The sequence below is a fragment of the Halictus rubicundus genome, chromosome 13 (genome assembly GCF_050948215.1).
Source record: "Halictus rubicundus isolate RS-2024b chromosome 13, iyHalRubi1_principal, whole genome shotgun sequence".
NCBI lineage: Eukaryota > Metazoa > Arthropoda > Insecta > Hymenoptera > Halictidae > Halictus > Halictus rubicundus.
The window spans coordinates 3,496,605-3,524,088 of NC_135161.1; the positions used below are offsets into that span (position 1 = coordinate 3,496,605).

Sequence of the window (27,484 nt, forward strand, 5' to 3'; positions counted from 1 at the left end):
GAGAACGATGGTTTTGAAAATCATCGTATTTACCCAGTGAGCAATTTGCCATGAATATGCGACCAAAACTTGTGGAAAAAATCGCATCCATCTGTTTCCGCATTAAGCTCGGAATTCGTCGACAAGTTTTGTTGGCAAATCCATAGCAAAAAGGGACCAAATTTTGCTCCAAGTATGGTCTTGGCACCAAAATGACCGCCTTTGCTCGCAAAGTACGATTACAAACATTCACCGAAATTTGCTCGAAGCAGGTTTCGCTAACTGGGTACAATTGAAAAATCGTGACTGCGCTCTTGTACTATAATTTATGAGACACCCTGTACAAGTTAAATCGTTCACAAGCATATTTAAATACACGTACACATCACGAGCGTTGAACACAAGAAAAGTGTTTTTTGTACATCGCAATCGGCACACACATACAGAGACACAGGTAGAAAGTGGGACAGGTTTACCATGTATACGCTACCGTGCGTACCCTTCTTCCAGTAGAAAAAGATGAGGCTTTTGAAAGTTTTGTTTCTTTTCATTTTTCTTTTTCTTTATTCCAAATTAACCCGGCGCATTGTTTAACCGCTAATCCTTTACAGTCATGATTTATACCCTAAAACAGCTATATATTCAATATTTATTATCACAACAAATATCTTTCCGCTAGCTCAAGAAAGCTCTCTGCCGCCCTTTGATTCGTTTTGATATTGAATGTCCCTCTTATCTCGTGGCTATCTCTGGATGTTTCCATTACTTTTGAAAATACTGGTAAATCCATAAAATGATCGTCTACAAGTATGTATTGCATACTATCCGAGGATCGAATGTAATCAACGTTCAAAGGTGTTCGATCTTTCCATTCGTTGGAATTGCGGTAATTTGCACGCCGGTGGCATCGGTCAACTACAACAACGCGTGAACTTTGAACCATTCTCCGTGCACGTAAGTACAGTAGCCCACTTCCATCCGTACATTTCAGGCAATGATCCTGACGGGACCAGAACTATGGAACCTACATATATGGCAGTGGGAAAATAATAAAATCCTGAAACCGCAAACTTGGGGTGTGCCTGAAGAATCCATAAAAGTAACTATTGTATATACTAGGGGCTCAATACGTAACAGATGAGATAAAATCTCTCTAACTCTCTCGATTTCTAGATATGGTAAAGAAACGAGAGAATAAGTCGATAATATGAAAGGTTTGACGACACACGCTTCAGCGAATAATTCGACTAGAACCGAAAGTTCGTGTAGAATGACCCAATCGGACAATTGAACCTGAATAGTAGAAATTGCTCGGTCGGTATAACTGCCGGATAATCGACAAGAGTTTCAATGCAAGAGCTACTAATTATACGATAACCTGGAATGAAAATTCTAATATATCAGCACTACCTTTCAGCAGGTACGTACTTAAACACCAGCAGGAGCGGTGGACTTTCCTCATGGTCTTAGCAAGGACCAGGACCCGGTTACACTAATGCCTGTTCGAAAACGCCAATGATCCAATATATTTTATGGAACACAATTTTCCATCAACTTTCAATTTTATTTACGGCATTTAAAAAACGTTCGCTTGCATTCCACTTGAACCACTTATTTGGAATTTCTGAAACGATCTATTCACGGACAACACTGCTTTGTTCTGGTCATTAAAAATTAGAATTTAGATTATACCTTGTTGCAAATATGGATGAAGAGAAACTAGACGAGTTTGACTGGAGTGCTAATTATTGAAAGAAACTGTTCGATTATGGATTAGCTACCGACAGATAGTCCCTACCCATTTCAAAACAGACCACTAATCATTTAGGATGAGTCATTTCCGAGGGGGGGGGGGGGGGAGATTTTTTACTATTCGCTTCCAACTTATCTTATCATTGCTGAAACCATTCAGATTTCAAATCATGCCTCCCTACAATTTTGCATACATTTTAACATGTAATGAATGCACTTAAAAGATCACGGACATTCAGTTCGACATTGATGATTTTGATCAAAACTACATCGAGCAGAATCCTTCAATTCTATCGACAGTTCAACATTATATGTTACTTGTGATCCCGAATTATTTATTGATGATTAAGTGCCTGTCTGTTCATATTATAGGTTATCTTATTCGATTATTATCTGATAGCAGCTATCAAGTGTCATACGATGAAGGGATCAGTGAGATTGGTCAGGTTCCACTATCTGGACTTTCATTAATTTATCATAAGGATTGTACAGACATTTTCTAAGCTTAGAGAGATATGGTTGGTATGTCGTGCTTACGTTGTTCGAGCGTAATATAAGAACACCGCTGTGAATTCTCAAGCAAGTCTATCCCCTCAAGTTGTTCGAGTAATCCAGGAATGCTATAGCATCCTTTTCCGTTATTGCTGCGTCCACATACATGATATTACTTTCTTTTATCGCGACGATAAAATGTAACATCGCTTGCTTTCTAACACGAATGGACATTCTAAGCGTGTGTTAGGGATGGGCATTTTTGTCTCAATTGACATAAGGCCATCCCCATCATAGCGCCCACTGTCCCCTTCCAAAAGAGAGATTGGTGACAGAAGCAGGGGTTTGAGGGGCCCCTACCGTGCCCATCACTGGCCTATAAAATCACAGCAATGCGTCCTGCAAACATACGAGAAAACCCACGAAACGTTAGCCAACAGATTAAGAACAACTATTTTATGCACTCGATAATCGTAAATTTCCCACGCACTTTTCCTCGAGTACGATCTTTTCGAATAAAATCGGTCGCATATGATTGAAAATATCGATAACCTTGAAACTCTTGAAAAGTGTGTTGCAAAACAATGTAATAACATGACTCCTTTCGAAAGTAGTGGAAACATTCAAGATAGCTGGGACATCCTTTGCAATATGCGTACCATCGCGCTCGTGCACGTGTGCATCTGTGTCTGCCGTTACACGCATAAATGTAACTTGCGTATTCAATGTACGCAAAGTTCGAGTATTCAGCTGTTCACTTTGAATTCTTTCTGGATATTTTTCTGTATCAACGAAAACCTGATACGCGGTCAAGCGACACGTTGGTCTCGACCATATGTAAAATTTGATCAACATAAGCATGCGCTAAAGAATCTGCGACTCTCCTGGACCGCAATTCAACGAAAAATATATCGTGGCGACGATGTTTGTTAAAGAGTTTGATATGTGTAAGGTTGAAAGATTTTGTCAACGAAGAAAATTGACATCGACAGAAAATCCGATTGAATTTCATTTTTTAAACTGATTTTTCGTTCGAGCAATGTAGCACGTCAAATGTAAATAATTTGCGCGAGGACATGTATCCGAGCTAGAAAACAATAAGCTACCAGAAAAAATTCAGCACTGCATCGTTGTTGAACAATTTTGACGTATTGTACAGTACAAACAGAAAACTCTTTAGAATCGTCGTTGTTCAACCCCTTCTCTTACCCACGCATATACACACACGCACACATGTACACACACGCGCGCGCGCGCACGCGCACAAAATCTTTTGAAACGTTAACCTAAGCTTCTTCATCGGAGTCGTTAAATTGCTATGCTACTCGTGAATATATCTCTCGTTACCATTAGTCAGCGTGAAATCGCAAAATTGTCATAATTACCTTTATCCCTATTATTATTTCGTACCGGTTCTCTATGCAATCAATGTTAGTATCGTGTCACATCTTAATTAATGTTACAATCATTATTATCGTTAATACCTATTCTTTAATCGCTATTCATTATTATTATTATTATTAATTATTAATTATTAATTATTAGTAATCTTTTTAAAATTAATTCTTTATTCTTGCTAGGAATAGAGGTTACTCGCGAATTAGTCCACTTTGTTGCATTAACTCATAGTAATTTTTTTACAATGATTTATTACCTTATTGATTAGTGTTCATTCCCGAACTGTTTACTGGTAGAGTATCATATAACGTCATACACACAACACATATGTATATCTATATATATATATATATACATATGCGTGCGTGCAGCCGCGTATGTGTCTGTCTGACTGTGTATACGTACGTATGTATGTTGTGTGCACGTCTTGTATCATTAGTATACGTATATGTATACTTTTTATTTATATGCAAATGTATGCAGATACGTAATATATGCTTAGAAGTCTGTTCGCTTATTTTAAATGTCATTTTTTAAAACTACTAATGCACACTAAGGTGTGTGTGTGTGTGTGTGTGTGTGTGTGTGAGCGAGCGAGCGAGCGTGTGGCTTAATGTGCAGGCAGGTGTCCCCACATTTTACTTCCACCCCTTTTATTCGATAAAAAATGTTTCAGTTAAATATTGAAATGTCACGCGATCAATTCTCAATTTCCCATTAGTTGTAGTTCATCAACCTTGTTTTCATTTATCCTTTCGGAATGTTTTTCTCTTTGGAGCGTGTGCACAAGGGGTGTCTCTAAGTCTAGGTCACCGATTGAGATTAAAAGGGAAATGTCCAACGCTCACCATCCGACTTTTCCGTACAATACCCATCGTAAAAAGAACATGATCGTCCCCACTGCTTCGCGATGAAATCAGCGCATGGCACGCCGTTCTATGGAACGGTTTTAGTCTCGGAACGCGCGCGATACAACCATAGAAATGTGCTCGTGAGTTGACGAGTTTTTGGTTCGGGTCAGGAGCATTGTCGCCAGATCAAGACTTGTTCCCCCTACTATAATTTCCCAATTCTACAGCGCCATTCCCCTATGCTTCTGCCAGGGCCCGACCACATGACGCGTTCCGTCCCTGTCATGGCCGTGTCAGAATGTCACGTGACTAACCCGTTACTGGCAGAGAGAGGGTAACTTTTTCCCCTCGATTCGTGCTCCCTCCCCTCATCTGGCGACACTGGTCGGGAGCATGTCTGCGGCAGCGAAAAGAAATTAGCTCGCGCTTTATTTGTCTTTCACACGGTTCTTTATCGATATTCGTCGTACAGAGAGTAATAGCGAATTCTTCCGGAAGATCGGTTCCGTTACGGTCACTTGTGATAGTTTGGGTTTCTACCTACGCGTAGTGGTAGTATTACCATTAGTATTAGTATTAGTATTAGTATTCGTATTAGTATTAGTAGAAGTAGTAGTAGTAGTTGTGCAAATGCCAGCACAAGCGGGCGGTGAGTCCCAATCCCTTGGTTTCGACGTCCACGACCGTCGAAAGATCGTGAACGCGAGTGACGTTGCTACGAAACACAGCTATTATTACCCCAAAGTCCTACAATCCTATGGAATCGATGCTTGTATATACGTTCTCCACGAATGCCTCTGTATTTATAATTATTTTAAAAGAGCCCTACCAAATTGTACTAAATTAATTCGATATCTACATCAAATAGGATGTGTGCGTAAAAATTTCACGGAAATTCGATTGGCTTACACGTAATAAGTCGTAATATACTTTGTAAATCATACATTCCTCTGAATCATTTGGCCCGGATTATTTGGAATATACACGCTTGTTAAGTCTTTTCACGCACGGAATTCAATGCATAGCAACTGAAAACCTAATAAATATAAATAAATTAGAAAAATATTCTTTATTCGTAAATTTGGAATTTCTCGAACGACAAACATCGTTCATAGGAGCAAAGATTGTCACTAAACATAGACGATCATTCCAGGTTGGTACGCACTCTCTCTCTCTCTCTCTCTCTCTCTCTCTCTCTCTCTCTCTCTCTCTCTCTCTCTTTCTACCTTTCGTGAAACTTTCGAGTTTATGTCCAATCCTTCTTGAACGTCAAGCGTAGTATAGAAATTTAAGTCACAGTACAGTGTACAACAGAACTGTTCAGCGTTTGCCCGTACGGGCAGCGATTTTTTTGCAATGAGACTTGCAATGGCCAGAGCTACGACTGTGCTACGGCCTACCCCCACTCCGCTAAGTCACTTTCCCGTCGCTGTGCCCAGAGTCGCCAGATCAAGACTTGTTCTCCCACTCTAATTTCCCCTTATACCGCGCTATTCCCCATGGTTCTGCCACAGCCCGGTCACGTGACGCGTATCGTCTCTGCCGCGCATACTCCGGTACTGTCAGAGAGAGGGTAACTTTTGCCCCTCAATTCGTGCTTCCTCCCCTTATCTGGCGACGCTGGCTGTGCCCGCGGGCATCAGTGGGCACCCTTGTCCGCGAATAGGCATGTTCAGCAGCTCTGGTGTACAGTGTACAATGTACAATGTACAAGTTCAACATCTAATCTCGCATTTTTCCGTTTTGTCCGAGAGAAAATACACTTACATCGTTACATTATTTAACGATGTTAAATAATGATTATTTTCCCGATTTTTAAGTTAGACTCGCGCAAGTCAGTTTCTTCGCGATACGCGTCGAAATCTATCAGATGGAAGAAATTTTATACGGCACAAATCTTACGTTAATATTACAATTATTATAAGTAGTCTTACGCAGAGAAATTTTTAATTTTCATTCACCGTTTTTGTGTTACAATTTCGATATACGAAATCGTTAAAGCTCTCTCTCTCTCTCTCTCTCTCTCTCTCTCTCTCTCTCTCTCTCTCTCTCTCTCTCTCTCTCTCTCTCTCTCTCTCTCTCTCTCTCTCTCTCTCTCTCTCTCTTCTCTCTCTCTCTCTCTCTCTCTCTCTCTCTCTCTCTCTCTCTCTCAAGGGATATTTACTGGTGTATGTAAGGGTCTTTGTTTAAACTTCAAACTGCAAACTGTAACTACACTTAACTATAAGTATCCCGTTCGAGGGTTTTGCAACATCCTTGGCACAAATTGGTATATTTATCTCTCTGAATGTTCGTAGAGCACACTTTCGAAAATCTAACGGAACGTATCTCAAGAACGTGTCAGTGGTTCGTTTGTTTATAATTGATTGTGATCGATTATATGATCGCAATAACAATTATGCAAAACTAGTCGTACCGATAGATACTATGCAGAAACTATCTCTGATTCGTGAAAAGCCATATCGATCGTAACAATTCTGCGACCAAATTGATTAGATCGTCTCGGACCGGAACTAGGAGTTACACTTTAAATGTCTAATTACTTTTTCGCATTCGTTTCGCATGCATGTTCTTCCGGAAATAGGCAAAACTTAAATAAAAAGTTTAATAAGAAAAAAAAAGAGAGGATGAAAAGAATTAAAATTTGATCACGCGCATTCGCAACTGTTAAACAATATTTGTATCACATTTTTAAAAATCAGACTATCAGGATAATTATTTCTAATAACTTGAATTGTTTCTTTTTTTTAATTAATTACACATCAACGTTCGTCACCTGTATAACTAGAGTTGTCATTATCGACAATGCTGTGTAAAGAGACGGGTATTGGTATAATTACGAAATTATCGGGAAATACAAACTATCGATATTACCGGTTAGGCATCGATCTTCCCTAATCCCATGTATAATTGGCTATTAAAATAACTATCGTTAGCATAATAGTTTAGACACGGTACTAAACAAAGTACAATACACGTGCGTGTACATATTTATTGTAAGTATAATATTGTATAAGTATAAGGGCAATACGGAATCGTGGTATTTTCACCAAGTAATTCGCTAGTCGTTAAATCCTCGACATCGGAAAAAAGTATGCCACTTAATTAGAAAGAAGGCGTGTACGTATGGAGCGTGTATATGTCAAGAAAAAGAGAATCACAGAACACGATTGCAGTCGAAATCTCTCAACGTGCACGTTCAATTTTATTCTACCGAGAATGACTAAAGTTTCATCAAAGTAATTTCAAACGATCGTTTACTGTTTTCTTCGTTAGTTTACCTCCGTTTGAAGCATCAATACCTTCGCGATAGTATCGATCCGATTACATTTTCACAATTAACAACGGTATATTTATTGATATGACAAAGTCGACAATCGATAGTGACACTTCTACTTATAACGGCTTTCGTGTATAGTATCACTTGACTTTGTTGTTTATTATTTTTTTCTTTTTTCTTTTTTTCGTGCATAAGATTCTGCGTATATTGCAACAGAAAATCAGGCATAAATCCATTTGTTTGTTTACTTTATGATCAGTTGCATTCTCAACTCCTATTGGTCATCAGCCACTGTAAAACTATTTAAAATATTTCTAATGTCTAAAACGTTATACTATTAAATTTACTGACTCGGACAATTGAATTTACAATTATAAGAATAATATATCTAAACGTTATTAAAAAGTTATATATATATGTATATATATATGTGTGTGTGTGTATTTAATATATACATATATGTATGCATATATATGTATATTAAATGACAAAGAAATATACAAATTAATTGTCCATTTCTTGACTTAACTCGACTCGACTTGATTCGACGCACGGTTCGACTAAAATAAATTAAGATGCTACTCGTTACCATTCCCGTCTACAAAGACACGCTTGTTATATTTCAAATGATCGAGCTCTGATTAAATTTCTAGTATCGCATATATAATCGTTATAATCGTTGAAATAATTTCTTAATACAACCGATAGAACCGCGCATTCATCTCGTAATATCTCGTGTACGTATCAAATTAACGAACGATGGCACATGCCCCGAATGCACACATGGTTATGCCCCAGACAAGAGAAAAAAAAACAATCGGATCCCGAAAGGGAAAAGCCAGCTGCATGTATATGTATATGTGTATATGAATGCGTGTCGGAATCGTGTAGAAGCGCGTGTGTACGCATACGCTCAAACAATGTACGTACTATTCGTTCCAATAGTTTGTCTATCGTGTAGCGTTGAACGTTGAGCGTTCAGCGTTCAGCGTTCAGCGTTGAGCGTTGAGCGTTCAGCGTTCATCGTTGAGCGTTCAGCGTTCAGAGTTGAGCGTTGAGCGTTCAGCATTGAGCGTTGAGCGTTCAGCGTTGAGCGTGGTACAATAAACGAAGAAAAATAAAAGCGTACACATAAACGCGTCCGTGTCCACGGATATTCTGTTGACTCGCCTGCATGCGCGCAGATACAGTGTTTCGCATCGAATGCATATCGAAAATTACGAAAAGGCATCTACATATAGATAGATTCACGCAACAATATTGACTGTATTCCTTTAAAACTTGTTCACCGCTTCTGTTAATACGCTCGATATCGTTCGATCCCCCCACCATCTGATGTTCCACATACCGATGTATGTATATCCTTATTCTAGTAAACACGATAACAATTTATCAAGTTACAAACATCCAACATTATATTACTTTATTACAAGGGGATTGCGTTGTAACAAATACTTCCAGCCTTCGAGGCTCCAACTTTCATTTTTTGTTGGTCGGAAATTTGTAAACTTAATTTCGATGAAAATAAATAAATAAATAAAAACCTTTCGGAAAGGAAATGCAACTCTAGCAAGATTGATAGAGTTAAAACTATTATACAGCATATACATACATAAACACATGGTAGAAAGAATTTTTCTTACGAATCGTTTCGCAGTACTATAGATCTCGCAAACAATCAGTACAAACAATTGATCGAACATTCGCGAACAATTCAGCGTGACGATATTATATATTTAAGAACACTTGATCGTTATCTTTAGATGAAATCATCGAAAGTATTCTCGTGTTCGACAAAAATATAATGCTGCTGAATAGTATCGATATATCGACACGACGATAGTGCATACAGATATGAGATAATTAGTTGAAGTAGACAGCGAGGAGACGTGGAGTGATTTCCGCTTACTCTGTCTCCAATCAGGAACCAACCGAAAATCATCTTAATTCGGATTCAATTAAGAAGTTTTCAAAGAACACAGACAATAAGATCAATAACTATAGCGAAGGTTAGGCACGAACGTGTAATCGATAGAATTATAGGGCGGTAAGCAGGAAAGAAACCAGGTAAAATGGATAAATCAAATGGGAAGCGTATCACGAGGGGGGAAAAGAACACGTGATTTTTGCACATGCGCACAAAAAACCGTAGTGTCACCTATCATCATCATTATCATCATTATCATCATCCAACTGATTGGCCCTTACATGTATTATGCTAATTATTCATTATTCGCTATTCATTATTAATTACTGTCTTATATTACTCTTCTTTTATAGAATGGTAAGTAACAACACTGAGGAAAATGGCTGCTATTAGTCGATAATTACTTCTGCTTGTTTCCTATTTCATCACATTTTTCACATTTTCTATATTTTCTATATTTTTCCTGTTTTTCACATTTTTCACAATTCTCGTAAATTTCACGACTCCGAGCAACGCAACGTACATTATCAACCGATTTACCGACAACACGAAAAAAAGTGAATTGTTCCTTGATTTCGAATGAAACTGTCGATTCGCGCATCACTGTCATGTTCCCCTGTCATGAAAGCGAACTCAATTCTTAATCGGATCACGTGACACGTCCGTTAATCAACTTTGCGACAGAGCAGAGCATAAAATAAACCTTCTCGTGGAACGTGGGACACCTAGCGAGTGAATGCTGAACAAACAATACGTAGCACCGAAGTAGTTTTGATTGTATTTATGGAAACGAGGAATCTCAAAAAATTCGAAACGTGCGTAAGCGTCGATGGCGTATTTCGATTTAGAGAAGTCTTTCGAGTTACACCGTAAAGTTTTACGCTTAACCCTCAGTGTCAGAAAAATTTCGATTATGTACTCATGTTTTTTCTTTACCTTACAATTAGTAGTATATCAAACGTTTACAGTTACAAGTATTGTATATCTCGATCATACTTGGAGCGTGTTGCCGTCTATCCTCACGATCTAGGATAATGGATTGTTTCTTAGGTTGTATCTCGAACGAGAAAAAGAACATTGTCGTTGGAAGTACCAGCGCTCGTATAAATTTAGTTTCCCTTTCACGATATACATTTAAGTTCCACGTTGCGGAACACAACAAGAGTACATTTACTATGATTAAACGCCCTCAGACCTATGCTCCTATTCGTTATATTATAACGTTACTCTTATTAGGTATTCATTGTTATCAATACTATCGTTACCTATTCTTAAATGGCTGCTGCTTCTTTAAAAAGACTTAAACTACCGTTACTGCTGCCGAAACTTTAAGCATCACAAGTATTATTCACTACTACTCTTACTACTATTAATACTTATACAATATTATTACGATTGTAACCGTTTATACTATACCGGGTATTAATGTTACTACTCGTTATCATAATCATCGCTCTTATTATTGTATTTACGGATTATTGGTTATTCAATATTGTTACCAGTAACGCTGTGGCCATTTTCGCACGTACAATGTACATTATCAGTAGTAGTCTTATTACTACTACCATGGTTAATTCTATTCCCTTTAAAACTACTGTGACTACTGCCACTGATTTTACCTACTACTATTATCATTCCACCACTACTGTTATTATTATTCTTACTATTATTATCACAGGTGTAAGAAAAACAATAGTGACAATAGTAAGAAGTGATAGTGTTAAATAATGGTATTATTAATAACCATAACGGAAGCAGTGATAATAGGCGTAAAGCTAATAATAACAGTCGCAGTAATTTGCAGCACCATCTATTATAGAATAATTTCATTTCTTTTATTTTATTTTAGTATCAAGTAGTAGTAATAGTAATGGCAGCAGTAACAATAATTGCACTCAAAATAATAGTAATAATAATAGTTATGATATACTGCTTTTCTAAATAATATTTAATAGTAAAATTAAGAATCTGTGGAGGAGGTGGAGGAGGATGAGGAGGAGGAGGAGCAGTAGCAGCAGCAGCAGAAACAGTAGCATTAGCAGAAATTAGTTCTGGTAAGAACAGTTAAAAAGCAGCGCAAACAGTAATAGCAACGATATCAATAATTAATGTTTGCAATAGTAACAATGGTAGTAATAATAATAATATTAATACTAGTAGTAGTCATAGTAGTAGTAGCAGTAGTCGCAGTAGTAGTAGTAGAAGTAGTAGTCGTAGTGAAAGTAATAGTAGTGGTAGTGGTAGTGGTAGTGGTAGTTTAGTAGCAGTAGCAGCAGTTGTAGTAATTATAGTAATAGTAGTAGTAACAATAGCAACAGCAGTAATCATAGTAGTAGTATCAATAGCATTACCAGCAGTAATTTCAATAATAGTAGCATATCAAATATAATAACCAATACAATAGCAACTACAGAATTACCCAAAAATGTTTATATATATCAAATACAAAAATTGAAAGAATGTCAACTGCAGCAGTAGCAGAACCAGTAACCATAGTAATAGCGGTAATACTATGGTTAATACTATTATCACATTAAATAATATTACTGCTGTTACTATCATTATCATCGGTACTGTTACCGTTACGATCACTATTATTATGACATGCGTTATATATAATTTTGTAAACACTGTTACCACTAGCTACTTGGACAACTACTTTCGTTAATACTACAGTTATAATGTTTACTGCTATTGTTAATACTACTGTCACCATTATTTTATTATGTAGAATATTACTATCATTGCTATTACATTCGTCAAGTAAATTATCATTGTAGCTATTGTTGTTACCATTATTATTAGTAGCAATATTACTATTAATATTGTTATTTTTGTTATTTATCATCAGCATAAGCATCATCGTCATCGCCATCATTATAATGATCATCATCATCATCATCATCATAAGCATCGTCACCATCATTATCATTGTCGTCGTCTCCATTATCATCATCATTATCATGATCATCGTCATCAGCAGCAGCAGTATAAGCATCATCACCATCATTATCATTGTCGTGATCGCAATCATCATCATCATCGTCGTCGTTATCATCATCATCATCATCTTCTTCTTCATCATAATCATAATCATCATCGTCGTCATCATCATCATCATCATCATCATCATCATCATCATCATCATCATCATGATTCATCGTCATCATTATTATAATATTCATCATCATCACCATTATTATTATTATTATTAGTGTTGTTGTTATTATTATTACTATCATTATCATTATTTTTATTATTATTGGAATTATTACGTCTAGAATTATTGTTATAATTCAATGGTTCCATTGAACTTGAGATATCTGGTTAGAAGCTTAACATCAACTAATTTCGATGAGTTGCAGAGGCAGCTGTTTTCAAGCATTAGCATGAAAGTTTCTAAATTATATGTATTATCGAAGTATATGTAATCACTAATCACTCTAAATTCGGTCAAGTACTTATCTCGAAATAATACATCTCTAAAACTCTAGGTTACAAAACAGAATATCTTGTTAAATATATATTGTGTATTCGTACATACTCAAAGTCAACAAAGCTTTGAAGAAGTGAACTGAGGAAAATGCACGTATAAGTTATATTAACTTCTTAAAGATTTGTAAATTTCTTACTTCTTTACTGAAACTACTCGTATTGGAATAGTATACTACCAACTCACGTAACACGTAGCATTTGATGGAAGTCTTTTTGGAATACTTTTCTTTATTTTTTTTTTTTTTGGTTTTTTCTTTCGTTTTGTTTTTTTTTTTTAAGACAAATACGTGATATAATATACATTTGACGTTATGCTAACTACTTACCAGCTTGTGCAAGCCACCTACTAATTTGTTTAATATACGTGAATACTACTATACTAACGATATATATATATATATATATATATATATATATATATATATATATATATATATATATATATATATATATATATATATATATATATATATATAATTCGTATTAGTAGTAGATAAAATATTAATAAGCGTCTTCCAAAATATTAAAAAAACGGGCATGATTCAATATACATCATTCCCCAACAATACATTTCATCTGTGTTGAATAATGTAGTGTAAAGTGAAATTAGTTAATACAAATTCTTTGAAGAATTTCTTGTAGAGGAAGATAATAACACAGATCTAAAATAAAACACTGATTAATCGAAACGACATTGCTTTTGTTGTTGTGTCATAAACGTGTAAGCCTGTTACTAAAACAAATCTAACATTTATGACTGAATACATGTATCAGTCTATATTGTACTCCTCGTCTATACAGCATTTACTTGTATTACCAAGGACAGTAGTTAATTGGTAAAAAACGTTTTCTAGTATCGACTTTCTTTGGTTTTCCGAACTTACTACTGGGAAACTTTATATTTTAAGTAGTTCTCTATCTACTTACACATCTATCAATAATTTCACACCTACTAAGTGTACACATAAATTCATTACATTCTATAACTTTTGAATAAATATGAAAATTCTAACATATACGGTTTCCAAACTTTTGATTTCGAAAGAATGAGCCTTTTAAATTTTAGACAATTCCAAACTAAAGATACCAAATCTTTTTTGATCCCTTCATTTATTTCCTATAATACGATAACCTAATAACTTTTATGTCGTGTAAATTTGTTCACTTTTCGTTAGTCTCGTGTACTAGTAAACTTAGAACTCATAAAATAATTTATATCCCTACAAATATTCAAATGCTAAACGTCCTGTAAAATCATATTCCAGAGAATCAATAAAATGTCATATTAGTATTTAAAATGCATCGGCACTTGACGCAGATCAAAGTTGATGTTTAACCTCACATACTTCTTACATTACCGCAAAATCTTTCGTCTGCCTGTCAGCAGGTTGTAAAAAAAAAAGTCCTGTAACTGAACAAGACTAAAGGTCTGAGGGCGTTGCGAAATACTTTAAAACGTCAGAAAGAAAATATTGTGCAATGAATAAACACTTTTTTCCCCATCGGTATGTTTATCATTCCATTCAGGTACCTTTGACGTTGAAATCATTCAGAGCATACAAATACACGCACGCTTAAGCAGATCGTCAACACAGGCACACAAAATGCATACATGTACATACATACGTATGTACGTATGTATGTTTGTATCTATGCATGCGTGCGTGCGTGCGTGCGTGCGTGCCTCTGGGTGTGCGTATGTACGTATGTATGTATGTATGTATGTATGTATGTATGTATGTATGTATGTGTGTGTGTGTGTGGGTATGTGTGTATGCATGTATGTGTGTGTATGTTTGTATGTATATATGTATGTATGTATGTATATGTTTACACATCCGTACACACGTACATACATTATGTGTATCAGTTTCAGGCACGCATTAACTATTCACGTAGCCACATGCATACAGCGGAGAGGGAGGGGGCCACGAGAATTCAATAAGGCTTCGTTTAGATCTCGATTCTACATCTTATTTTCACCCCTCTTATATCATCGAACCACCCTCCCAATGGTCCAATCAGAAATGTACGCTATTATCAACGTCTATTTTTGCTTTGATTGGTCTTCCGAATTTTCAAAGTCAATTCCATTTTGCTCCGTTCGAGAAGACAGACGTTTAAATTGAAATCACAATGCCATGAATCACGATGTTCGGTTACGAAAACTATGAAAAACATTTAAGAAACCACAAAAATGCAGTACCATCCTAAGATTAAATTTACCCATAAACGTAATTGTACTTTCTATACTTAAAATAATAAGTTTATAGACCCTTTCGAACCTTATTCGCATCGATATCGCGTTGCAAGTGAAAACCAGTTTTGTTAACAGGTTGATAAAACTTTAATCACATCGTATTGAAAAACAATCATGTGAACAAAAAAAAATTAAAGAAGAACATTTGTACACCCAAAGTACGAGTAATTATTAATAGAAAACGTTTGACACGAAAATTCGAACTTTTTCAAGTAAGATAAATTTGGTTTAGAATATCAGCTCAAAGTTTACGTCTGTACGAACTTCTCGAATACGATTTTATATCTATCAACCAATGGGAAGTGGTATATATTCTCCTCACTATCAATCATTTTATAAAGTATAGAGTGAGCGAGAGAGAAACAGTGAGAAAGAGGGGGGGGGGGTGAGAAGTAGAGAGAAAAAGAAAGAAAGAGAAAGGCAGACAGACACACAGATAGGCAGGCAGACAAAGATAGCTAGAGAAAAAACATCAAATTGCCATATTCGTTATAACGCTATAATTACTAAATGGTAAAGAGACACGCTGGACATTGGCACGACAGGTGGCATTTAGATTTAATATAGAATAAAATTTACGTTATTGCGATAACATTTGGTATCGTTTTTGTTGTCGTCGCAAGAATTCGGACTCCGATATACTACCCCTTTAAACGTGTCTGGACATTTTAAGACGAAGAATCGATTTTTAGTTGAATTAATAGTAATAGTAGTAGTAATTGTAGTTGTAGTGGTACATAGTAATAGTAGTAGTAGTAGTAGTAGTAGTAGTAGTAGTAGTAGTAGTAGTAGTAGTAGTGGTAGTAGTAGTAGTGGTACTAGTAGTAGTAGTAGTAGTAGTAGTAGTAATAGTAGTAATAGTAGTAGTAGTAGTAGTAGTAGTAGTAGTAGTAGTAGTAGTAGTAGTAGTAGTAGTAGTAGTTGTAGTAGTAGTAGTAGCAGTAGTAGTAGTAGTAGTAGCAGTAGTAGTAATAGTAGTAGTAGTAGTAGTAGTAGTAGTAGTAGTAGTAGTAGTAGTAGTAGTAGTGGTAGTAGTAGTAGTAGTAGTAGTAGTAGTAGTAGTGGTAGTAGTAGTAGTAGTAGTAGTAGTATTAGTAGTAGTAGTAGCAGTAGTATTAGTAGTAGTAGTAGCAGTAGTGATAGTAGTAGTAGTAGTAATATGTAATATAGTAATAGTATTAAAATTTGACTAATACTTAAAAAATGTAACAGTGCACATCGATGAAGAATACCATTACAATTAATGGTTCTCGTCATATAGAAAATGATGATAACAATACTAACACACAAACGTAATATAAAACACAAGTTACTTTGCAACCGGTTTAGCCGATTTTAGTCAAATTGGTTGTTCATTCGGTGATTCGAAAGTTCTAATAGTTATGATAAAATAGAAAAATAATTACCAGCCATATTGATTACTGTTACGATTTACTCCTGATAGCAGTTATTATCTATGTCGCTCTTGCTACTGTTACGTTTAAACTAATAAAAATTCCACTAAAAAGTCGATTCTTTATTCCCCGTTGCTAATGGAAGAGGTAGGTATAGCCCGTAGTATCGACGAGGATCTTCGCTTCGTTTCGTTAAAGATCTTTCTTTCTGCTTATTCATTTATCTCTTTTTCCATTTTTTTCTTTTTTTGTTTCATTTATATCTTAGTTCTTTTTGTCACTTTTCCTGTTTTGATTAGATTGGTACAGTCTACGTTTGATATATAATACGCATTGCAGTCTCGATTAAAGGAAACTGTTCAGAGCAAAAAAGTGGAACACTCGTGAGACCATCGATCATGATTTACTTTCTTACACGTACATCCCTAAGAAAGCGTTGGCAGCGCCACGTTTAAAACATATAGTTATTATTTTTGTTTCTTGGAACCTAACGGCTACGGTGTAGACGCATAGTTTTAAGTTCTCTATCGTTTGTGCTTCAATTCCCGAATTACCCAACAACAGTTCAAATTTCTGTTACGTCAATGAAATTGTTTGCACATCGATGTTTTAATATATGGATTGATGTATGTGCACGCGCATATTTAAACATTAATAGATTACTATAATCGAAACAAAATTATAACATACACCAATATATAATATTTAAAAAATCGACGGACAGAGTTATTTATATTATTACAGGAGGTCAGAGCATATATGTGCTGTAATAGTTGTATAAACTTACAAATAAAAAATGTACTAATATGCGTTTATTAAATACAACGCATTAGGAAATACACACATTACAGAATCACTAATAGATAAATCAATAACAACTGGTCGAAAAACTAAATATTGAAAAATGCAATATTTCATCATATTAAAGTTGAACGTCCTCTAGGGTATATTGCACTGCAGAAGCATGCGCGTGCAGTAATAAATAATATCAGGACTATTAAAACATCGATGTATGGTACGCGGCAATATGCCGAGGTACCAACTTAAACTTTGTAGTACATTAATAATACATGTTTGTTGATTAAACGGAATATCAGAAATTTATGTATATACATATATAAATAAATAAATATATATATATATATATGTATATACATATATTTTGCCATATACACTTATTTATACATACATACATACACACATACACACATACATAATATGTGCATAGATATAAATAAATGTATACATTGCGATGATACTCTTTTATTAATATATATCTATTAATATCTGTTCATTAATATATATTTATTAATAAAAACGCGACCTGCACAGGAAGAATAATACTAATTCAATAATTGAAATGTCATAAAATGAGCCTATTAAAAGTGATCCGCGTTTCACATGTTTTGTATGCGGGTATCATCGGATGAAATTAGTATTACCTTAGAATACCGAAACACCAAAAGTTGTAACACAAGCAACATAACGATAATACTAATTTTAAGATTTAAAACGGCTTAGTACGCGATCATCACATAGTACGCGTTATATTAACAGCATTTACGCGGATTATCAATTGTAGTTGTAAATGGTACTACCTCAAACCATTAAGAAAACACAGCGCACACCGAAAGCCTTAAAATTCATAACATAGCTCCTCCCCCGTAAATCCCGATTTCGAACTTCTATTGAGAGAAAGGAAAAGAATCAAATCGGATCCCCTATTGGTGACGGAATCACACGATAAGTTACGATGCACACACACATGTGTATGCGATATACACATATATGCAGCACTAATTTAAGTTTAAGTAACTAATTCAAGAGAACCGACCCGTCTGACAATGCGCAATATAATTGACGTATCGTGAAGAAGAAGGCTTGGTCGTCGCACGAGTGATATCGCCTTTCCGTGCGGCACTCTACATTGACTCACCTCCCAGAAGGTCTCCGGGTAAGTACGAATTCAAAGAACTGGGTGTAGCACGTTGTTGATCGTTGTTGTCGATGCTAGCGTTGCTCCAAAGAGAATTACTACTCGGCGGAGCACCCCACAGCTGACTGGAACTGCCACCCCATGTATCAGGGGGTGGACCACTCTTGTTCGACGGTCGCAATCCCCAGCCAGCACCAGCTGTCGCTCCAGCTTGCTGTTGACCACCATGACCCAATTGCTGCAGCAATGCGTGTACCTCGCTGTCGGCTGGATATTCCGCAAATATAGTCGTGTTGCCCAACACACAATTGTTCAGAGCCCCTTGCGCCTACAACATCATACAGTACAATACAATACAATACGACACGAAAACACTATTCACTTTTTGGATATCTCTTCGATAGATCTATTGAGCTAAAGTGACGAAAATCGGTCAAATCAAATTGAGTTAAAATTTTGTACATAGCTTCATTTTGCATTAGAAATATGTTTACCAAAAGGATTTTTGGGGACTCGAAAAAAAATTTTATCATGTTAATATCGTTTTCTACCTTATCGACACAACATTTTCTACTTTAGCATAATTTAATCAGAGCATTTTAATATACTTATAACTTTTTAGTATACTTATAATTTTTTATTCAATAGTGAATTGAAGCTTTTTTTCTATCAAATATCTAAAATTTGATGCTTCTACACAAACTTTCGTGACGAACTAGACTAAACAAAGATACAGTAAATGTAATCGTATCTTCATTACTTACATTGTCCTACATAAAGAATTTAAACCAATTATTATATATTTATATGTCAGAAATCCACCATAACAAAAGGTATTTGTATAAACCATCATTCCTCATACACTTTGTAACATTTTTGAACCTAATTGAATTGTTGACACGGGAATCAATGTATTACAGATTTATGAAATATGACAAGTTACGAATCTTTTATCTACGAAACATATTATTTTTGTATTATATTTTGTATTATATGGAAGAGGCCAAGGTGCGTAAGCAAAGGGCCCAAAAGGGCAGGCTGACCCTCTGACAGAAGCAGGGTGCAGCAGTCTACTCGGATCAGCTAATTGTCCAGGCTGTCCTGCCCATTCTGGAAAAATGGTAGAGAAGGCGGGGAAGGCTAAGGAACCGACGACACAGTGCCATCACTGCGAGGAGGCTCGGGACACGGCGCACAGTGGTGCCAAATGGCCAAAAAGCGGCAAAAAATCTGTAAAAACGAAACTATTCAACGAATTTGTTTGAAAATTTGTGGAGAGATTGCCACAGGTACAACGCTTATTTGGTAAAAAAATTTTTGTAAAAAGTTGTTAACATTAAGTAATATGGGCTAATCGAAAATCTCTGTTTTCTGCCCATTTTTTATTTATGGAAGCATAGAACAAATCCTTTAATAGATTTTGGTCTGGAACTAATCGTTTTGGCAAGGTGTAATATTGATCTAACTTTGTGCAAAAAATCATGAGACCCTTCGAGACCCTTTCGTCACAATTTAAGTTTAAATATCAACTTTCAGAATTTCCAAGAGTGAATCGTGCGGAAGTTACGATTATGTGATGTCCAGGTGAAATTTTTTAGGAATATTTCTAAATGATAAAGAAAAATGTGAAGTGCATATGATTTATTAATTTTTTATGTATAAAAAAATATTTAATAACAAGTTTTTTTATCTTACATAAATTGTTTTTATAGCGTTCATTGGAGCACTACCAAAAAATACCTGTTGCATTTTTGCGACAGTGGTCCAGTGAACGAAAACTTTGTTTATTTAATATAAAAAATTGTTATTAAATATTTTTTTATATGTATGAATGTCACATTTTTTTTATTATCTGATATGTATCCCTTAAAAATTTCACCTGAAACATCAAATAATGGTGACACTTCCGCGCGATTCGTTCTTGGAAATTCCGAAAGTTGATATTTAAACTTAAATTGCGGCGAAAGCATCTCGAAGTATCTCATGAAATTTTGCACAAAGCTAGATCAATATTATAACTTGCCAAAACGATTAGTTCCAGATCGAAGCTATTCAAAGGATTTTTTATATTCCTCCATAAATAAAAAATGCGCGTAACGCAAAGGGGCTTCAGGTTAGTCCATATTACTTAATGTTAAACAACTTTTATTGGAAAATTTTTTTACCAGTTAATAGTTGAAGCCATTTGCAATAACCCATATGATTTGTGCACCCCTAAGTATTTAATTATAGGCGGAGTAATTACATAACTATCGCACTGAAAACTGATGAATTCCCAGGAGCGAAGAAATGGTTATTTACCGTGCGTATATCTCCGTAAAAAAAATTTTTTTCAAAAATCTGACTTTGGCACATCATGCACGCACTATTAGGCTATACAAAAATAATTTTTTTTTTAAATCGAAAATTTATAAAATACGATTTTTTGCCGCCTTGGCACCACTGTGCTGCGCGGCACACGCTGCAAAAATGTACAGCGTGGTCCGAGCCGCGCCGTGTCCTAAGGAGGGTGTTATTGGATGGGGCCGCGTGGAGAAGCCCCTCTCCACGAGGAGACGCCTTTGGGGGACGTCCCTCCAGAGGCCATCTGCTACTGTGGGAGGTAGAGGTAGAAATGCCGGCGGTGGACGGAACTAACTCCGCCACTATGGGGGAGTACTGTATGGTCTCCCACAGGGGCGGGCTAGACGTATAGGCGGGAAGTCGCTGGCCGCCCATTTTCCAGGGCGTCCACGGGATTGGAAGCAACGGGAACCGGGACACGCCGGAACACGTCTCCGCTGGCCGCCTCTTTCCGTGAACGGCGACATCCTGCCACGACCGGGGCGGGGACAGTCGGGTCCCCACCCCCCGAGCGTGGGAGGGATGCGGTGGGGCTCGTGGCGCACAAGCGAGCAACCCACTGGAGGGGAACAACGTGTGGTTGGGGGGAACTTCAGTTCCCCTGGGAGGGATGGTGCTAGCAGAGGGAGGGCGGCCAGAGTGGATTCCGGTTACGACTTCCTGGCCTCTTCGCTATTAGCTCAGGGATGTCACCAGGATGGAATTAGTCGGTATATCGGGACCCCCAGCAGCCCCTTCGGGACGATAAAAAGGGCTTAGTGTGGGAGTGGGTGCAGGGGAAGGGGTTCCGTCACTTCCCAGCCATAAAACACGTGTTTCGTCAATTAAGAAGGGCAGAATTTTCTGTACTGAGTGTCCGTAGTCTTTTGTAAATGTGTATCTCGAAAACGAAGGCCGAGCAACGGAATTTTTATTTCGACGACAATACGACTTTAATACGGGAATAGCTGAATTTTTCGACATGATGATTGAAATTTTTCGAGTTTCTATTAATTATAATTGAGAATATTATTTATCAAAAAGTGCAGTTATGTTTTTTACACTGAACCTAATCCAGGCCCAAGCCTATCCTAACTCAAACTTGAAAAATATTTTTGCGATTATCTAAAAAACGTTTATATTATTATGTTAGCTGTGAATCATCGTGATTATTAATGTGTATTGTTTGCAGATTTTTCGGAATAATGCGAACCTGTTTAAAAAAAGATTGGAAATCTCTAACAATTCAAAGAAAATGGAGTTATATTCAGAAAAATTATGTACAAACTTAAAAATGCAATATAAAATATTTTATTTGCCTTATATTTCAATGATGAGGATAACTCCTAAGAGTTTCAGTTGAGAGTTATATGAGGATAACACCTAAAATGAAATAATAATATTCTTATAATGTTTTTAGTGTTTTAAGATTTTCACACTCTCATATTCGTTAAAAATCTACAATCTAGTTATTATATTATAATAAAGAGTGTAAATGAATATGTCGTTGTCATAAAAGTGTATACGGTATTGCCCAGTTATAATATTTTGGTCCCCATCTCCTAGCCAGCCTTCCTGAAAATGACGTACTTCAAATAAGGTATCTACTAACAAATTTCTATAGATTTGAGTCAGCACAATGGTCAGTCTACTCCTCACTTCCACTAAATAGCTTCATGCCCCTATGTAAAAAATTAAAAAAAATAGTATGTATATTGGTTACACTTCACCTTGGCAACCCAGAAATTTAACTTTTTTTATATATACCTGTAGATTTTGATGAGAAAATTTTAATGCATGAAATACAAAAATGTTAACTTTACATTAGTTCTTTACAGGAAAAAAGGTCGGAAAAGGCAATTTTTATTTTTTTTTTTACCACGGCACACCTAAACAAAAAGTCTGAAAAAATTCATGAACAATACTTATGCCTATACACCGATACTGTAAAAATATAAGTGATGTCGCTCTTGTCGGTCTATTTTTTCAGTATTTTCGCATATGACTAAATAGGAAAAATAAGCCAAAAACTAGTATTTTCCATTTTACCCCATAACTACCCCTAGTGGGGATATAGGGTTAAAGTTTTACACAACATGGTTTTTCTTGATACTCCATCGAATGGTCCGTTAGCCTTTTAATTTTGTCCAAGGGCATTTTTAATCATCTTATCCAGCTATACCCTTTCAGTAAAAATTATTTGCTAGTTGATTTTGTACGTTCTGTATTAGGCTCTCAACTCTTTATTTTAAATATGACTCCAAGTCATCAAGGTATTTAAATATGACATCAGTGGGTTAAATGGCCGATTACTGGAACAATTACCCCAAGTCATCCGCGGATCAATTTAAATCGGACCTGAACCATTCGATAGCCTACCAAAAAAACGAGCTCTTCTGCCAAGTTACAGTCCAATACCTTATCTATAGGTGTAGTTGCAGGGAATAATCGAAAAACCAGTTTCTGTCCCATTTTCCCTATTTCCCTATTCACCTGGGGTGTCCCAAAAATGTTGTATTTCCTTGAATGGGGTAGTTGCTGAGATCAGTTGAAGAAACTTTTTCCATTGAAAAAATATTCTCCACGGCTTAAGGAATTATTAACGAAAAACGCGTCAGCTTTTGTCGCACCCTGATTGGTCCGTGTTTTTCGTTGATAACTCCTTAACGAAACCGCGAGAATATTTTCGCAAAGGAAAAAATTACTTCAAATGACCTCTGGAATCGCCCATATCAAGGAATTGCAAAATTTTGGGACACCCTGTATATTATAAGAACAATGAAATGAAGGGTAAACTAAAAATATTTTTATGTAAATGTATTTAAAAACAGTTCAAATATGTTTCTTGAAAGGTAACCTTTGTACGGTTAAATGTACACGATTCTACCCCACACTTCTCCCTTTACTGGCAGTGTCGAGCTTTGCGTAAAAACATGTAATAAGGAATATTTTCAAATTCTGTCATTTTTTTCTTACTTTTTCAAATGTAGTTCCAATGCAGTGGTTTGTTGAGATTCTTCCGATTAAAATGAGCCGAAACAAGACGTAAATCGGACTATTTTTATACATTACTTTATACATAGCAATCATAGTAGGCGTATGACTTGACAGTGTTATATACATTAAATCTACAAAATTTGTCCGATTTACGTCAGTTTGTGGACTCATTTCTTAACTGTTAGAATCTTAACAATCCACAATGTACTATAGTACAATACTACATTTAAAAAGGTAAAACAAAAATGACTAAATTTGAAATTCTCTTTATTACATGTTCATATTTCTTTAGTGCTCACGGCATCCTTTTAACACTAGAACGACCGAGCAATAAATGCGACTAACGTATATTGCTTTGTAACAGTGACAAGACTGTGCCCATTCAGACTTCATACAACGTTTATTGTAATATGTGCTTCAATGAAAAGGTTCATTAAAAAATTTCCGATGAAAACATTTTTACAATTTCAGTAATTGTAAAAGAAAAAATTAGGAAGCAGTCATTTTGACTGCCCCGGTCGTTCTAGTGTTAAAGTTCCGAATCTCGACTGTCAATACACGGCGGCTCTACGTCGCTGCGTCGTGTCGTCTCTCACATTATTATTATCGAGCTTTGCTCGAGTCCAGGTATTCTTGGTAGACAAACGCTACCCTGTTACGCAAGAATTTTACGTTTGGGTCCCAAATTATGCAAATTAAAGTGAGCACTACACAGTAGTAATTATAATGAGCACTATACCTTAACAGCTTCGTCTCTTGAGGAGTACTTGGTTAATGCAATTCCATGACTGAGGAATAATCGGAAGTCGAGAACAGGACCGTGTTGCATACAGAGAGTTTTCAATGTGGAACCATCGATTTGAGGAGTTAAGTTCTTGAGTAGTAGCCAGGTGGAAATCCAGCCAGCGTTTGTGCTAGATTGAAGGCCCCAAGAACTGGATGATCTGCTGACAGTGCCGAGGCCTGTCCAGCCATTGCTTGTATTTGCTGCGGTTTTGTTGCCTAGACCAGGCGGGGGGCCGCGAACCTTACTGATAGGTGCTCCCCACAGTTCGGAAGTGACTGCAGTTGGCGGTGGTGCAGACTCGCCCCACGTGTTTTTAGTGCTGCAAAATAATATTTAATCGCTTCAGGTATATGTTTCATTAACTAAGCTTACTTGATAAGTAACCGATAAGGTTACGAACGCCCTTCGTTTATTATACGCATCCGATATCGTTTTACTAAAGTACATATTTCACTGTTTTATTGAAGTGTTTGACAACAACTCGTGTCGTAGCTTATCAAGAAGAAAGCAATTTCTGCTAATAATAAGTTCCAACCCTATGACTTGACGAACATCTTTCGATTCGAATTAGAGAAATCAAATAATGCACTTAAAAACATTCAATAGATTATTCAAGTTAAAGTAAACTTATATTTCGACTTCGGAAACAGAAATTTTAAAACGGAAGCGGGAAGGTGTAAATAAACAAAATTATAGTCTCGTGGATACTTTCAGACTGTATTCCATTTCATGTGTATACACAGCCAAAAAACAGGGATTATGCCATGTCCCAAATATGTGTAATTATATTTTCATGCATAACGATCATTTTATGTGAGAATTTTCAGAAGCTTACCTGGTGAATGCACTAGGAGTGGTAGCAGGTGGATTAAACGTCCATGTAGAGTTGCTCAAACTTGGTATCGACGTGTCAAGGTTAGTAGGTTGTTGAGGAGGTGGTGGTGAAGTCTTGCTGCTCAAGTTGAATATAGCGTCCGGATCCTTGATTGTAGCTAAGGACAACGGCGAACGCACCACAGAACCGGGAGTAATGCTTGGATCATCCTCGATGCTCTTCATCTGTGTACCCTAAAATGAAATTAAATATAGGTGGACCTGAATGAACCTCAACCTCAGAATTTATATCTTAGCACTTTCTTCGAGTTTGTACGTACACTTTTCATTGAAAATTTACAAACTAATTTAGGTACACCCTATGTACCACCTTCGTACACGCTACACATAGTATGAAGGAATTATTGAGCATAACCTCAGAGACAAATCGAAATTTCTGGATTGGTAGATATTTGTTAAAAATACTTGTCGTAAAACTGTTTATCGATTACTTCGATGTCGTAAAATAATGTGATTTGGAACTTCAAGGACACCACGTTTTACTCATACTTTAAGATTCGCTCATTCGAAGCATTCTCTCCTCTTCCTTCTAAGAGTGTTCTAGGAAAGAGTGAGAGTTTACATCAACATTTCATTGGTGTCGAATTATTGATTTCTAAACAATTTGGAAATCGATGAGATGTTGATTTTAACTCCTTCTCTCGTACTTCCATATAGATTACACTATATCTAAATTTTGAAATTCAATTTGGAGCGGGATGTCCATACACTGCTTCGCTTCATGAATAGTACATAATGAAAAAATTAATTTTACGTAGTGAGTGAATGCCGAAACAACGGCATTAAAGTATATGTGTTGTATATGTATTATAATTTTGGTCATTCAAACAAAGTATTGTTTGTTTTATTCAATTATCCTACAATATCGTTAAGTAATGCTTTTATTTCAACTACAGGGCTGAAGTTCAGAAAATCGAACAAATCGGACTGAGTTCAAATTTTGCACATAGCCTCATTTTGCATTAAAAGCATGTTTCCCAAAAGGATTTTTGGCGATTCGAAAAACTTTTTTTATCATATTAGCATAATTTTCTACCTTACCGGCATAACACTTAGATTAGGTGCCGTTTCTGAACCTGTTATTGGTTTACGCGGAGTGTAGGTTTGGATATATTGTTTTGTAGGCATGGTTGAGCATAGCGGTAGATGTGGCAAGGAAATGTTTCGAGACAATAAAAGAAACGCGATCACATTGATTGGTTTGATACAAAAACATGTTGAAGTTGGTGCGGAAATGCCGGTAAGGTACTTTTTTCGAGTCGCCAAAAATCCTTTAGGGAAACGTGTTTTTTAATGCAAAATGAGGCTATGTGCTAAATTTGAACTCAATCTGACTTGACCGATTTTCGGAACTGTAGTCAAATTTAGTTTATATTAAAACAATAAAAGTTATTAATGTTAAAGACTACAGAGAATAGCAAAATCTCTTAGAGGGACGCTTTTGATGGTCGACTGCGTAGTTCTACTTGCCGGTTCAACGTGAACGCCTCCGTTATAAAAGTATACATTCTATTTGTTTTAATGGTACCCTTCATTGGTTGTTTACGCAATCTTGAGCATCAGATGTTATTATTTTGATAGCTTAAAGTTAACTTGTTTGAAGTGTTTAGTTAGTTATTTAATTAGTTACTTTTAGTCATTTATTCAGTTATTTATTGTTTTCGGGTATATGAATATTCAGAGCAGAGACATTACAACAACACTACCACACAACGAAATA

The 27,484-nt window shown here is 36.1% G+C and overlaps 1 protein-coding gene across 5 annotated transcripts in view; it reads right to left on the reverse strand.

The window, feature by feature from the left end:
- Window positions 1–13,396: 13,396 nt before the first annotated feature.
- The window catches only part of Gw (trinucleotide repeat containing adaptor protein gawky), a 54,468-nt gene continuing 40,380 nt past the window's right edge, over window positions 13,397–27,484 (reverse strand). For 3 of the 5 annotated variants that reach the window (XM_076799106.1, XM_076799108.1, XM_076799104.1), the window contains 3 exons: window positions 25,706–25,938; window positions 24,823–25,189; window positions 13,397–19,092 (listed from right to left, as the gene is read on the reverse strand). In XM_076799106.1, coding sequence (XP_076655221.1) covers window positions 18,751–19,092; window positions 24,823–25,189; window positions 25,706–25,938 — 942 coding nt within the window. In that variant the 3' untranslated portion in view covers window positions 13,397–18,750. The remainder of the gene's footprint in view (window positions 19,093–24,822; window positions 25,190–25,705; window positions 25,939–27,484) is intronic. The other 2 variants (XM_076799107.1, XM_076799105.1) reach the window with 1 other exon arrangement.